Below are 16396 nucleotides of genomic sequence, written 5' to 3' on the forward strand. Positions count from 1 at the left end.
CTTCCTCCTGGAGGGGCTTCTAGACAGGGTGGGCACCCCATTGCCCCAGCGAGGAGGAGGGTGGCTTTGTGGCTGCAGCCTGGAAGGCAGGGTCTCCTACCCCCAGCTCCTCTCCCAGGCAGGACACTGTCCCTTTAATAGACTCCCTCTGCCTGGCGCTCTGCGGCTGGGGAGTAAATTTCTCCCTGTCATCAGGTCGCAGGGAGAAGAGGAGGAGTTTGTTAATGTTCAGTTTGTTCAGCGGGGATCGATGTTTGCTGGCATCGCCCTGCCCTGTCTTGTGTGTGTGTGTGTGTGTGTGTGTGTGTGCCTGTGTGTGTGTGAGAGAATGTGTATGTATGTGTATGTGTGCACGCGCGCGCGTGCTTGAGCATGTGTGTGTGTGTGTGCATATGTGGGGGTGTGAGTGTGTGTGTGCGCTCATGAACGAGTGTGTGTGTGTGTGTGTGTGTGTGAGTGAGTGAGTGAATTCCAGATTTTCTGTCTTTCCCAAACCGCTCCTGTCCTCTCGCATATCACTCACAGACTGGGATCTGACAGCAGCGACAAACCTACAGTGAGTGATCTCTCCCCAGCGCGAATCCGCCATCAAGATCAGGGACAAGGAGGAGGAGGAAGAGGAAGAGGAGGAGGAAGAGGAGGAGGAGAAGGAGGAGGAGAAGAAGGAGGTGGAGGAAGAGGAGGAAGAGGAGGAGGAGGAGGGAAAGAGAAGGAAGAAGAAAAAGAAGAAGCCCACTGTCTTCCCAGGATTGTTTTCCCCCTTATCTTTACGCGCGAGTGTGCGCGTGGCGCGTGTGCGCCCCTCGTCCCTGCCATCTGAACCCCGTCTTGGATGTTTAATAAAGAAATCAAGTGTCTCACCAGTCACCAAAAAAACAGCAAAAAGCAAAACCAAAAAAAGAAAAAAATCCAAAAGCAAAAACAAAAAGAGAGAGAGGGGGAAAAAAACCAAACAAACAAACAAGGCAGAACCAACCTCCACTTGCAAGCAGCAGGCACAAACAGCGTATCTGCCTCCCAGAGAGGGGGTCTCCGGCCCCGCGCTGGAGCGCTGGCAGGGGGATCGTCAGGGGGACAGAGGCCGAGTGACGTCCTAGGAGCCACAGAAAGACGAGCGAGACTGCGGCCCCCGCGCGCGGCTCGGGGCTGGGGCGCCAGAAGTGAGACTGGAGCTAAGTAGAGCGATGCCAAGGAGGAAACAGCAGGCACCCAAGCGGGCTGCAGGTAAGAGATGGCTCCGCTCCGGGTGCCCGGCCCTCGATCCAGGCGCACAGCGGCTCGCCCGCCCGCCCTCCTGGCCCGGGGCTAGTGGGGACGCCACCCCCTGGTGCTTTCAAGAGGGTTAGCTTGCGGGTACCCTCTTCATCACCCCATCCTGATCTCCCCAATCCTCCCCTCTCCAGGCTCCCTCTGGGTGGTGGCAGGGAAGCTGTCCCACCAAACCTTCCTAGCTTAAACTTTTACTTCCTCCACCCTCTACCCCACCCCTAACTTTTTCTTCCAGTCTGGCTTCTTGCCTCTGAAGTCAAAGTTGGATTGTGGATTTGGGGTGCAAGGAAGGGAGAGACCCCCCACCCTCACCCCTCGCATCCCTCTGAGAGGTCAGTGCTGGTAGCTTCTGGCCTCCAGGGACAGTCTCCAGTCACTGGGGCTCAGGGCTTGCAAGTGTGAGGCATGTCCAAGCCCGGGGCTGCAGGCTGGCTTTGGGGCTGTGAGCCATGAGGGTGTAGCTTTGGTCGCCAAGGTGCAAAAGGCACCCCCGGAAATGAGTGAAGCTTTGAATGTATTTTCTAAAAGGATTCACTGTTTATAGAAATCTAATTATCCCCTCTTCTTTTCTTAAAGGGAGGGGGGAGGGCATCCATAGAAATTTAAACAGCATTGGATTTTCTTTGCCAGAGAGAGCTTTGGAAACTTTGCATCTTGATTGCTACCATAGGGGCTGTCCCGTGGAATTCTTTCTTGCAGGGACCCTCAACCTAAAGATCTGAGCAGGTTAATAGATCTTCAGAGGGTTTTTTTCTTTTCCCTTTTGAGTTGTCTAATTGCTTTTATAATAGTATGCTGGGGTTTTGTTTCTCGGAATTGTAAGAGGAAAGTTCATTTTTCTCCTGCCAGACCCACCCACTGAAAAATCAGCTTTCCACTTGATTGCTAGTTTTGATTTGACATTTGATTGATCACCTGTCATCTCACTGCCTTTGATCTATTCATTCTGATATATATCAATAAATCACTCACCATGGTAACTCGGAGTGCCAGTGACGTAAGCAAGCTTTGCCCTCTATATTCAGAGAGAGAGAAAGACATGCCCAGTCATTATCTTGTTGGCTTTTAATGTGGGCATTTTTATTTCTTTGTGTCCTTTAGTTGATCATGGCTTTAGTTTAAAAAATTATAAGTTTTATCTGCCCTCCCCCCAACCCCTTTCTTGCTGACTGTCCTCTTACTTTGGTCAGCATGGGTAAGACCGATATATTTCATTCTGTTCCAACTTGAGTCAAACATGGGGAGAAGTTCCCAGGACACTTGGGTAAACTTTGCAAAGTCACCCTGAGAAGAGGTCTGGTGAGTTAGGAATCTGGGGAAAGTGGATATGTGTGTCTGAACTCGCTGACTATCAGGTTCAGAAGGGTTCATCACCCTCTGCTCCCGGCCCAAAGAACAATACATCTGCTTCAGAATGCGCAGTTTCCTTCCCTCCCGAGTGTGGAATCGCTTCCGTAGCCGTGTGTAGGTTGCTTTGAGTTGCTCTAAAGCTTCCATTCAAGTATTTTCAATGGTTTCCACAAGAGCAAAACCATGAAAGTAGCCTTAGAAGCACACACATTTGCAGCTTGTCTTTAGGCAGCCGGTGTTCTTTCCTCAACCCTGGTCACCTCTTTTGAAAAACAATAGCTCTCTAATTTCACTTTATTTTTAAACTTACACTGCCTAGCTATCTGACCATGTGAGGGTGTGTGCTGGCCTTGGAGACTTCAGAAGAGTCAGCCCGCTGCATCTAATGGTGGCAACATAAGTTCAAGTGTGGGTGGATTATCAAAGATAGCATCCTTATTGTTTGCTGTCCTGAAAGAGAGCCCTGGGCTACAGTCCAGCTCGAACGATACTGCCCTGAAAACTACTGTGTTTCTCCCCCCCCCGCCCTTCCTTGTAGTTCCGGTAAAGGCCATCAACAACTAGGCAGTAATTTAAATTACCAGAATGACTGGACATGTCTCCTTTCACAAGCTCATTACAAAAAGTGCCTCGCTCAGAACTGCTCTACTTTAATTATAATTATCCGCTGATCAATGACGATCCAGGTGTGCAGAAAATGACGCTGTATCACATTATTTAAATGAGATCCTTTCATTAAGCTGGTGTCTATTGGTGTTGGCGACTCTTTTTATTATAGTAGTAGTAGTAGTAGTGTGTGTGTGTGTGTGTGTGTGTGTGTGTGTGTGTGTGTGTGTTAGAAACTTGTGAATGTACTTTCAGTTTTTTGGCCAATTGGATTCTTAGTGTCTTTGCAAGACTGTTTCCATGATTCTCATATTGTTCCCTGAGAGAAGCAGAAGTCCTTGTTGAGCTGAGAGGGAGTAATTCATTTAATACACAGTGAGTTCCCCGGCTCCACACTATTTATTTTTTCACATATTAATAAAGTGGGTTGTTTTTCCTGCAATGTTTCTTCTGTTCATCTGAGCTCACTCTGTTTTAGGATGAGTTAAACAAAGTTAGCTGAGGTTACCATGCAGAGAAGGGAGAAAGTGTCTCTCAGACTATGGCTATGCTAACTTTTATCACTGCTTAAAATTAAATACAATGCACAACTGTAAGTGATTACTCCCGTGGACCGATGCTGAAAGTTTGATTCCTCGTTTGATTAATGAATAATAGAAGATTAAAAAAGCCTGGGAATGAATTGGGGCCGAGGCTCTCCTGGAACTCTCTTTCTCCAAATAACTCTTTCAGGATGTTAGATGTTTTTCCATGATTCGGTTTAAGGGTGATATTTCAAGAAATCAGTGGCTGAACTTTCTACTAAAACAGGTATCTAAACAGAGTCCGCAGAATGGTGTGCTGAGTGATGGAGACTTTTCATCTTTATTTCTTGGATTCTTCCTACTTCAGTGTGTGTGGGGGGGGTACGAAGAAGACTGTTCTTTTTAAATGTTCATTTCTCTCAGAAATATTATTGGTCCTGACTTTCTTCCATGGTGCTGGCACTCGAGGCCAGGAGAAAGTTCACAAAGCAGCTTTCGTGCCCTGTATGTATCGGGTATGTGTGGATGTGCTCGGATCACCCTCTTGATAGGATGTTTGGTTCACCATTCATCTGCTTTTACCTGAATCTTCAGGAATCTGCCTTGGCATCTTTCCCCTCGTTCATTTTTTCAGGGAAGATAAAAAGACGAAGGCAAAACGGCTGAGCAAAAAGAAACTGTCTTGATGTGTTTGCACTTTAGAGGGTGCAGAGTGATTGGATTTTTAAAAAATTGTAGACATGTTCTCAAACATTTCTTTTCCTAACAACCTCAGCCGCCGTGTGGTCTGCATACACACGTAGCAGAGAATTTTAGCACTCTATACTATTATTTTTATAGTAATGCCCGCCAGTTGCAATGAGGTATGGAATCTTGCATAATCACGTCCCTGTGAATATCTAACATGCCCCTAAGTTACAGTTCCCTGCCTCTGCTCACCCCAAGTCATTCTGTGCTTCTTTCTTGCAGACTTGTGGTAGCTCCCCATGATTCAGGTTTTTTTTGTGTGGGGAGACCGGCAGGAGAGAACATCTCCCTCAATTTATTTTGTTTATTGAATGCTGAGATGAATAATGCAGATTTTGTTTTCATGGGTGTCCTTGTGTAGCAGTAAACATTAGACTATTAGCAATCATTACTTAAAAGTTGCAATTTGCACCTTAATAGCACAGGTTATTTACATGGGAAACACATTCAGCAGGGGCAGTTCTGAACACAGGTTTCAATGGAGTAGGAATGGACCGAGAGGTTTCTTTCTATTTCTTCATAGTGTTGTCTCTGAATGGATGGGTGAAGTCCCAGAAATTTCAACCACGGCATGGGGGCAGGAGCAGTGGCTGTAAGCGAGGTTTGCCTTTAATTTACTGGCAAGCATGGTGAGACAGGAGAGAACAGGAACACAGAATGTTTCTGGATCCCGGGTTTTCTCTCTTTGCTTAAACATCCTTCAGAAAAGCAACTCCCCATCTTAAACACTTCAATGTCCATGCTGTTGATCTCTTTGCTTCCCAGAATGGTATAGTTTTAACACACACACACACACACACACACACACACACACACACACCAGCACGCAGGGCTTCAATAACAAGGACTCTTAGCTATTCTTGTTATTTAAAGCAAATCTCAGACTAGAGAGGCCAGGTGCCTAGGAATGACTTTGCCCTTCTGCGGTTTGGGTTGGAATTGATTCTTTATGTGGTCCTTTCTCCAGTGCCCTCCTTCTCTTACCTCTCAGCTCACCCTCAAAGAGCCAGATTGAGTAGGACATTTCAAAAGTGCATTTGTTTTAGGCATTTATTGATTTCGTTTTTAATCTGCCATATCAGGACATAATATATTAAGCCTAATCTGGAGATTGCAAGTGGCAGGACTTGGAGTAGAAAGGGAAGAGGAGAGGACACTGGGGAATTTTGCACAGTGAAATCATTGAGGCTTCTCTGGGGTATGTTGGGGGTTAGACACTTGAGGCTACCTTTACAGAGGGTGAAAACGTTTCTTAGAGCTCCTCCACTGTTCTTCCTCTTCTTTGCATTTCTTGTGGCTCCCAAGCAACTCAGTTCTTCTTGCTGCATTTGGAGAAACTTCACACTCCATAGTTACCTCCTGGGCATCTTTAGTTTGGGCCCCTAAGTATCTTAACTGTTGTCTCTTTCTCCAGCAGTGAAACTGGCTTTATCTCACCCCTGCTGATTTTCCACTGGGAAGGGGTGTTTGGGTGTTTGGGGGGTCTCTCCAACTGGATAATGCCTAAGTTTGTCTGGGTTGGTCTATTTGTCTTCCCAAAGTTTGGGAATGGAGCTCTTTGTGGAGCAGGTCTTAGAGGGAGACTAGATCTGGCATTATTTAGGGCCTCTGTGGAGGTAACGGTGAGGAAGCTGCTCTGTTCACCCCTGCAGCTGAGCTTAGGAAAACCAGTCAAGAAAACAACCTGGGCTCTCTTCCTGTTTGTACTGGGTCTGGAACCCAGTGATGCTAATGCAGCTTCCCGCCATGCCTGAGGACCATCCCTGCACTTATGGATACTCTGGGAAGACTCTTGCTGTGGGGGCAGCACCTGTACCCATTTAGGTTTCCTTCAGAAATGAGACTCACCTACCAGATTCTGTATTAAGACAAGGCCTCCATGGAGTGTCGCTTTCACTGGCTGTAAAGTCAGTTGGAAATACATTAAACCAACAGAGGATGTCTTGCTTTACTTCCCTGAAGCCATGCTTTTTCATTACATATTTAATTACAATCAAATTGAATGACTTTTAGGGAAAAAATATCACAGTGGTATTAAAAGATGCCTGGCACACAAATAAATGTATTGCTTCTCAGGTTGAGAACACGGCTGTATTCGTATTTCTTTGAGTGGAATTTATTTTAATTTTTGAATGTTGTGACGGAAATGGGATTCCTTTTATTAGTCTTTTGTCAAGAGTTCAAATTCCACCTGAGCCTCCACTAACACTGAGAGTGGATCCTATAGCTATTTTTCAATAATTCGTAACAGTTGGGAAAAAACCCACTATTTTACATTCCACATGTTCTGCTTAAAGTTAGAGGGTTTGGGGTCACCTCTGGCAACCTCCAAAGAGCCTTAGTCATTCTACCCATATTTAAAAGTTGCCCCCCTCCCCTTAGGAGAGCTGACTAGATGATCAGGGTATTACATTGATAGAGAGAGAAAAATAAAACACTGTATGCTGACAAGATTATTTCACAGCACATTGTTTTAGAACTGCATTCATTCCCACCCCTTTGACCTTTGAATCTTGGAGAGTTTCTTGGGTGCAGGAACAGGCATAGCATTGAAAATGGGTCTCAGAGCTCACCCACCGAGCCCTTAGGAGGAGTGGATAAGAATGAGAGACCTCGGAGTCTGGCAGCCCACTGCTGGGCTCCATGAGCAAATCTCTCAGCATCCTTGTGCACACACAGGTCTTGTCTCTAAGTCAGACGTTCATCAGGGTCACCTTTAGCATGTGGCTGTGCCCCCCCCCTGTTGTCTGAGGGACCTGGGGACACCAGAGACAGAACACTGAGCTGCAGGTGGGCACCACTGACTTTCTTTGTTTCCAAAGCAAACTCTGTGGGTGAGGTGACTAAAGAACACAGACCGTTTCTGAAAACCATTAACATGGGCGCGTGGCATTTCCAACTGTTGCCTCTTCCCGTCTCCCACACTCTCTATATGGGGACTGGGAGGTCCCCCGAGTGTCCTGAAATATCCCAAGATGCCCAAGTTATTCCTAAATGTTTTTGAAATCAAAATGCAAGGGCCCGGGCTGGCTAAGCCTATTAATAATATATATCAGTTCTGTTTACCTTTGCTGAGCAACAAGGAAATGTACAATGAAGTTCTATTGCTAATGACCTCAGAGAAATTGCACAGGGAAAAAAAATTACCTGGATCTGATTTTAAAGCATTTGCTTTGAATTCTGCTTGTGAATGAGAGTCCTCTTTCCACCTGTCTTATTTAAAAAAACAAACAAACAAACAGACCAAAAACAAAAAATAAAATCCAGGGTCCGCATACCGACTCTCCCAACCAGGAAGAGTGTCTAGGAGTTTATACTCCCCTGCGGATGTACGAAGACATCAGGACATCCAAGCACACATCCCCTCTCAGATAACCAAATGTGGGCATGCAAACTAAAGCAGCCACGGAAAAGCTGTGAAAGCTAGCCAGCTCCAGGTTCTCAGTGGAAAACTTCGGTGTACTGGAAGGGGACATTATGGCAGGGTACCGACGCCTCTCCTTAAGCGGGGCTTCTACTTCTCCTATATCTATCTGCAGAGACTGATTTAATTGGGAGGCCACAGTATTCATTTGAGCTACAGGAGAGGCCCTGTGTCTCCATGAAGCTATCAGACACTAGGCTGGGCTTAAAAAACCAGAAACAAACACACAGAGTGAAAGGAAAACACCCTGCAATTTCTGTTAGCGCAAAAATGAAGATCAGCTAAGTGGCAAAGCACTTTCAGAATGGAGTGAATCCCAGCAACCACGGAAGAGCCTCCTTCCAGCCACATCGGAGCCATCTCTATGGAGATTATACTGTTTCGCTCTTAAGGTGAGAGAAAGCAGTTATTGTTTCCAGGGAAAACAGTCAGGGAAGGCAGGAGGAGGTTTCAGAAAGAAAGCTAAGACTTGGCAGCTGCCGGTCTGCGTTTCTGAGAAGCTTCCCCAGAGCTGCACTGTATCATGACAGGCTCCACGGAATCTGGTGACATGGGAGATACGAAAATGAGACAGAGGTCAAGGTTGTCCACAGGGAATGAACGACTCCTGTAAGCAAGAGCCACAGCAGATAAATATCTCTGTGTAAACTGCGTGGGGCTTACTCTAAATCACTTCGATTTATCAGATCTTTGGAATTTTCTATGTATTTAGGAGTCTTCCCCGCCTGCCCTCCAGGGAGATATGAATAGCTGTTGGGCTAAGACAATGCCGTAGAGAAGAGTTAAATCTATGCTCCTCTCAGTGCCGCTTGGTAGAGGAGAAATGGCAGAATAAAGGCTCTCCGTGTGTTTTACATCGGCGCTGCCTCTGGCTGTTTTCCTTTATTAGAAAGCTGGGGACGTCGCCTTGTGCATCTTCTCATGTCCCTGTTGAGATTTGATTTTCAAATGTGAGTGGAGAGTGGTAGAGGAGGAGGAGGTGACTGGGTTCTGGAAGTTGCTTTTCGCTGGGTTGATCCATGCTCAGATCTCCCAGTCTGTTTCTTGTGGGTGGGGTAACTCAGCAGGCAGCTCCCATTTCTGCCTCTACTTGCTCATCTATAAAATGGGACAATCATATATTTGCTTATGTGCCAAATTTGTTGAGACTATCAGATAAACATGGGTGGAGAAAGTGCTCAGACACTACTGGAAACACATGGATTTGATGAACCACAGCCTCCTCACTCTGCATCATCGCCAGGCCAGGGAACATTATGCAGGAAGGAAGGTGAGCAGACACCCCCTGATTATCACAGGTTCAAGGATCTCCGACACCAAAAGAAATCAGACATGGTTATTTTTTAAAGAGTTTTATTTCTAGTTGTGTGCATATGTCCGTAAGGTAGAGTGTAGGTGTGTGCATCAGAGAATGCTGGTGCCGGGGGAAGCCAGAAGAGGGTGTCAGGGTCCCTGGAACTGGAGTTAGAGGCAGTTCTGGGTCACCCAACGTGGGCGTGGGGAATAAAAGTTCAGGTCCTCTGCAAAAGCAGTATGCCCTGGTAAATGCAGAACCATGTCTCTGACCCGGAGACATGGCTAGTTTTTGACTCTTAACAATGGAAGTTTAGGAGCTAAAGACATAATTCAAGGGCCCTTGGCAAGGACCAGGCTTGGCTTCCCAGCACCTGCATCAGGCTGCTCACAACAGCCTGTAACCCCACTCCTGGGGGGGTCCCATGCCTCTGCCCTCTGAGGGCACCTGCACTCACACGCACACACCCACACACAGACACATGATAAATAATTTAAAAGAAAAAGAAGAAAACCCCGAACCTTCACTGGCTGGGTAGATCATAGTCTGAGGTTCATGCACGCATGCTGGCCTCCTTAGAACTCAGCACCAGCTCAAAAAGAAAAAATTATTGCACAAGGAATAATGTTTATTATAGGCCCAATTGTAACTACGGAAGTGACGTCATCTGCCACCTGGTGACTGCCTATCGCATCCCAGGGGCTGTACCAAGTGCTTCATATATGACCCTCCATTTCTTTATACATAACTGAGTTTTGAATTTCTACTATGTGCCGGATCTTGTTCTAGTAGATGGGACCCGGGGGTGAGTAAGATGGTTGGTTTCACTTCTCTGGAGACTTCCTGCTCCAGTTCAGGGGAGGGGGCTGAAGAACATACAAATAAATTTACAAAGAAGAAACCGTTTTTTTTTCATGGAAAAGTGATTTACATGCAGAAAAGTGCTCTGCAATGCTATCTGTGCTGTGAAAGTGAAGTCACGCAGTTAGGAATCAGAGTGGCGTCCGTGTGGGAGCTCAGGCGCTATCCTGTAGATGAGGGGCGGGAACACGAGCGAAGTCTCATTTCTTACAAATCCCCAAGGGCCGGATGTCATGACAGTCCCTGTTCCCTGACCAGGATCTACTGGACCTAGGTCAAGTCAGGGCCAAACTGGAGTGGAAAGCCAGCTCCCTGCGTCTCTGAGGCCTCTGCGGTCCGTCTGTTGTGGAAGCTTGACTAGAACAGCCACAGTGACGCCTCATAGACGGATGGCTAGCTTCTCCTCGTCTCCCCCACACCTGTGGCGATGCTTATACATGGGGAAGTCAAGAGCATTGCCAGAAAAGCCTATCTTTAGTGGTGCCTCCAACTGGCTTCTCCAGGTCAGTCACCGTCACACACGCGGAGGGCCTCAGCATTCCTTCCTGTGTGTAATCCTGCACACATGCGCGCTTCATGCATATAGCAAATAATGACTACACGCCTGGTGCTATGCTATGTTACTCTCTTGAGAGTGAAACCAGGAAGTTACTGCACCAATGAATATATAATATGATATTGACTAGCCAGGCACAGTGTGGGAATTTGCATTCATCCCAGGCAGAAGAAGCAGTAAGAGCCTTGGGCCTAGGCCATGGACGTGCATGTATGTGTGAAGGATGTAATGTGTAGGAGGCCACTGGGAAGCGTGAGGAGGACCCACAGGTAACGAGGCAGGAGAGGTGGCTGATTTGGTAGCAAGTCACGGGTGGTCTTCCCAATTTCATTGTGGGAGAGACTAGATTGTGTTGCAGGCTCCAAGCGGAGAAGCGGCGTGAATGACTGTTGGTATGTATCTCAAGCTGGTGATGGTCACCTTTGACCTCCCAGAGCTGGCGAATGGCAAGAGCAGCTGAGGAGAAATGCACATGCCTGCCTGTGTGGCTTTTATGGAGAGAGGCCTTGGGGTTGGCGGCAGCGGGCGTGGGAGTGGGGTTGTCAAGTCATCGCGTTTGGTGCGGCTGCTGAAAGACAGCTGTTCAGGGCCAACCACACCATCACCAGGTCCCAGCCAACTGTATGCTTGAAAGCAAGGGCTGTACCTGAGTGGACATCAGTTTCTTCTGTCAAATGAAGACGAAGATACTGCTCACCTCACAGAGTAGCATGAGATGGTGTAGGCAATCCTTTTGGTGACGGCCCAGTGCTTACAGATCTTCTTGGGTAAATGAGCCCTCCTCCCCCCCTTTCCCCTCCTCTCTGTCTTCCTCTCCCTCACCCTCTTCTCCATTTCCTTTTATATTTCAATGGTCCCTCTCTCCACTTTTCCCCTTCTTCCTCAGACTTTCTCTTCCCTTTCTTCCTCCTCCACCAACCCCCTTTTCTCCTTCCCCGTTCTCCTTCTGTAGCAATTCTGGGAGACATCTAGGCAGCTGAATCAGGCACCAGATAAACACCATGGAAGAACAAATGGCCTTAATGTATGTAAAGCCACACACTTCGGGGCGGTGTGAGACTTTGATCTCTGTCACAGCTGTAACTTGTTACTGTATCAACTTTGGAAGTGCTAATGACAAGCAACTGCTTTTCATAATAGACATGCATTTTGTACACTGGCTCCTCATGCCCATTTCAGAGAAGCCACAGTGGCCTCTGGGTAAACCCTGAAGAACTGTATGGTGAGGATGCTTGCTCGTGTACAGATTTCTAGACTCCCGGTTAAGCTAGATCAGGGATGCTGTGTGCAAGACGGGTGATTGGTGGGGAAGGGTTAGGAGCCTCCCTCCTGACCCCTGAGGTTCAGCATCCACACACCTGCTCTCTAGGTTCATTGCTGGCACAGCCCCAGATCCTCCCAGCTCCCCAGGACTTGTGAGCCTTGCCCATCCCCCACCAGGGAGTTGTTACTCACTGCCCCCCCCACCCCCAGGGTGTAGCACTGCAGTGTTTGGGAGTTGTTAAGCCAGTGGGAGAAGGTTACTGGCTGTTTCCTGGTGATGACTTCTTCACTTTTTAATTGTCACCTCCAGGTGTTTGAGAGAAGAAGGAAGGTCTCTGTCTAGACCTATCTGAAGTCAAAGAGATGGAGGTCTTGGAGAATATGGAGAGGTGTTTGCTCCATGCCTTAGACCTTACTTAACAAGTGCGATTAAAGGTTTCTCTGTATCAGGTAACTGTGGAAAGTTCGGGAACTAGAGCCTTGAAGCAAACTGACTACTAAGGGTCTTGCTTCCTGGAGCTTATGTTTAGTGTGAGGATGGGTAAGGGATTAGCTGAGCCACCCACCCTGTGATGCGAAGCAGAGGAGCTTTGTGGAGAAGAAAATGATGAGCTGGACACGATGAGGATGGGGAGAACCATTTTGAATAAGGTGTCGGGAAGCGAATGGCTCTCCATACAGAAGTGACCCTGATGCTGGGTCCATACCGAAGTAGTCATTGGAGAAATGAATCTGGATGGGAAAGGTGGTGCCAGGCACAGCACAAAGTCCAGGGCCAGGAGCTTTCTGGGAACCAGGAGGAGAGCTCACTCGGAAGTCAGAGTGGTGTGGCAGATGGATTGCAGAACTGCAGTGAGGAGCCAGAGTCCCTCCCGAGATGCAGGCTTTGGAGGGTACAGGGGAAGAGAAAAAGGAACTCAGAGGGTCATTCTACCTGCCCTGCTGCTTCCCCAATACCAGGATGAGCAACAGGCTGAGCACTTGGGAGACCCCTGCATCATCAATTGGGTCACAAGCTTTGGTGACTTGGACCGGATGAATGGTGAAGGAGACAGAGACCAACCCAATAGAAGGAAGTGAGCCCATAAATGGCGAGGGTGAATGAAGGGAGTCTATACCATACGTTGTTTGTGCAAAATATTTTATTAATGTGTTCTTTGAGGTTCTCTTTTATTTCCCTCCTCTATTTACTTATGAGGGGAGTGCTGAAAATGGCCACTTTGTAGTTCTTAAAGTCAACAAGACTCAGGAGCAAAGACAAAATGTTTCAAGAACTGACTGTTCAGGGAAAGGCACCACCCTTCCCTGAGCATGTTTCCTGGGGTTCTGGAATTGCACGCTCCTCTTCCTGCATCTGCCCTGTCCAACACTGGAGCACTAGAGCAGAGGCAGACTGTGGAGTCGGTCTGGCATGGGCTCCTTCTCCCACTATGTGCTGCGTCTTGGCTGTATGACTTCAAGCACCTTTGTCTCTCAGAGTTTAGCTTCCTCATTAGCAACACAGACCGAATGAAATGATTCATCTCATTGGGATTTTATGAGCATTAATTGAGATTAATCAGATCATATGCTTAACACAGAGCCCTGTACATAGTGGTCAATAAATTTGAGTCATAACACTTACAAGGTAATGATCTGACCCATGTCTTGATTTCTTTATTGGCAGAACAAGGGTGGTAAAGCCGCCCTCTTGTGATTGTTGGGTGAAAAGTGGTAAGACTAAGCAGGTCATTTGGAACAGCACCCTGTACAAAGTAAGCACCCGATAAATGATTCAAACCACCATGGTGATTCTGCACTTGTGATGGGTAGACCTTATATTCTATTGCTTTTGTGCACATAGGACAAAACACAAAGTTGGTACCCAATATCTTTTGTTTGGAACATGAATGACTGTGACTTTGTTATTAGGATCGGAAGTTAGGACATTAAGGTGTGAATGAAAAAGGTTATAGATCATTAGCTCAAACAGTTGTCATAGCATCGGAAATTTCCCATAGCTGGATCTTCCCAAGCTGGTCAGGTTTTACACAGCCATGGTTGTAGTGTTAGTTGTAAATGTCAACTTGATTCAAATATCACCTGCTAAGACAGCCTCAACTGAGAAATTGTCTAGATCAGATTAGTCTGTAGTGTTTGTCTGTGAGGGATTATCTGGACTGTTGATATAGGAAATCCTAGTCCACTGTAGGTGGCACCATCCCTTAGCAAGGATCCTAAACTATATGTGACAGGAGAAAGTTGAATGAAAGCTTGTTTATCTCTCCTTTTTACTGAAGATATGCTTTGACTAGCTGTCTCAAACTCCTGCTGCTATAACTCACCTGCAACGGTAGACTCTGTGACCTGGAATTAGAGGCTAAATAAACCCCTCCCAGCTAAAACTGCTTTTGCTCAGAGTGTTTTCTTACAGCAACAGAGATAAAGCTAGAACAACGATGGAGGAAGCAAACCCCTTGTTGACTATGATTTAACCCACAGTAGTCCTGCCTTGGCATGGCACACTATTGGTGATAGTTTTAAGGCCACTAAGTAACACAGTGATGATAGTGACCCCTCCTCAACACCCATTCCATCTAGAAGAAAGACTCTTGCCTTTAATACCTCCCCCTCCGTGTTTATCAGAAGGAGTACATGCATCTCAGATTTAGCAAGAAACAGCTCACTGTGAAAATATGACATTATAATCTGAGGTTTTCAATATCCAGTGGCCACCAATAGATGACAAATGCTACCAATTTGCGTTGACTGTGACTGGTAAATGACCTAACGATCTTGTTTTAAAGTGGAATTATTTAAGTTAAAAGGGGTATTATTTCAAAGGAGCATAAGAAGAAATCCGCATTAGTAGGTTGATATGTGAGAAGACCGTCAGCATCAGGATGTGGACAGAGCAAGGGACTAGGTGGATCCAGCTGTGAGGAGGGGTTGCCAAGTCACAACCAGGTCCAGAAGCTGCCAGAGAGAGGCCCTCATTAAAACTTCAAAACACTTTGGAAACCGGAAGGAACCTCCTCCCCTCCCAGGATATCAGAGGGAAACTTGAGAATGTCTTGGCTCTTACAGGAAGTTCTGAAAATGTGGACACTCTGGCATCTGGAAAAGAGCAAGTTTCTCAACCTTTTGGGGAGCGGTCCTCACACAGAGACCTGGCAAAGATGCAGATTTCAGGCTCCCAGGAAAGTCTGAGGATTTAGAATATGGGGGTTCTGATGGGAGGAGGCCCTGGGTGTGGGAGCCTACAAGGAACACATCCACTTTGAAGTACAGAATATAGAATGTGTGTGTGTGTGTAATACAAGATTGGTATAGATATTTAATATTTATTATGGAAATATATTTATTGTTTCAGACATACATGAATATATAATATGTAAGTGTATGATTGCTGTGCTCTATAATAAAATGTAATATGTAAATACATAAGGTATACATTTGTAAATTCTATTAGCCTCTTTTGTTTCGTGTGTGTGTGTGTGTGTGTGTGTGTGTGTGTGTGTGTGTGTGTGTTGTGGTAGTCATTCTCCGCATCATCTCCCCCTTACTCTTTCTGTGCTGTAGCAATTACGTTTTTAGAAACGTCAGTGGCCACTGGGCATTGGTGGTGCATGTCTTTAATCCCAGCACTTGCGAGGCAGAAGCAGACAGATCTCTGTGAGTTCGAGGCCAGCCTGGTCTATAGAGCAAGTTCTAGAACAGCCACGGGTACACAGAGAAACCGTGTCTTACCCCCATAACACGGGAAGAAAGAAAGAAAGGAAGGAAGGAAGGAAGGAAGGAAGATGGATCAGTGGCCAGTCTGCTTTAACAAAAAGGAAAATGTATCCATTTATGCAGTTTATTTGCTTGGCCACAGGACCAATCATCAGTACCCAGAGAATAACTTAGTTAACAAGGGAAACTAATTGTTGAGGTATAGCTCAGTGGTGGGGGCTGGTCCAGCATGGGTGAGACTGGGGTCCATTCTCAGCACCACACACACACACACACACACACACACACACACACACACACACACACACACAGAAGAAATAACGAGTCATTGGGCAAATGCATAGAGAAGGCTCGGACTGCTAGGATCCGCTGGCTACATAAACACTTTCTCAGCTTTTGGGGCAGCTCATGCTTTCTTCAGCCATTCCTCTTAGAAGCACTGCGGTTCCTCCATCACCCTCCCAGCAATTGGACTTATAGGTCCCTTTTAAGTTATAACATGTAATTGTATTATATGTGATATATAGTTGTAAGTGATAATGTCTAACAGCCATTAGTGGAGGTAATACAGATTATAATGACGACAGTGACGAACATGACACTGGCATATTTGTCATTGTCACAAGGGTTGTCGTTCCTTGATGTCTAAATGAAAAGAACTGAGACTAGTTGCTACCTAACTCTCACTGAGTGCTGACGACATACAGGTGACTCACATGTAGACTCTCTAGTCCAACATCCTAAGAATGGATGCTGCTGGTATGCCAGCCCATTGAGTAGGTGTGGAA

General features: G+C 46.5%; 1 protein-coding gene across 3 annotated transcripts in view; it reads left to right on the plus strand.

Moving 5' to 3' along the window:
* Positions 1-222: 222 nt before the first annotated feature.
* The window catches only part of Tshz2 (teashirt zinc finger homeobox 2), a 440107-nt gene continuing 423933 nt past the window's right edge, over positions 223-16396 (plus strand). For 2 of the 3 annotated variants that reach the window (XM_040732660.1, XM_005074453.4), the window contains exon 1: positions 224-1224. In XM_040732660.1, coding sequence (XP_040588594.1) covers positions 1185-1224 — 40 coding nt within the window. In that variant the 5' untranslated portion in view covers positions 224-1184. Of the gene's footprint in view, positions 1225-16396 lie in introns of all 3 variants that reach the window. The other variant, XM_013116678.3, reaches the window with a different exon arrangement.

The sequence above is a fragment of the Mesocricetus auratus genome, unplaced genomic scaffold (genome assembly GCF_017639785.1).
Source record: "Mesocricetus auratus isolate SY011 unplaced genomic scaffold, BCM_Maur_2.0 Super-Scaffold_100028, whole genome shotgun sequence".
Taxonomy (NCBI): domain Eukaryota; kingdom Metazoa; phylum Chordata; class Mammalia; order Rodentia; family Cricetidae; genus Mesocricetus; species Mesocricetus auratus.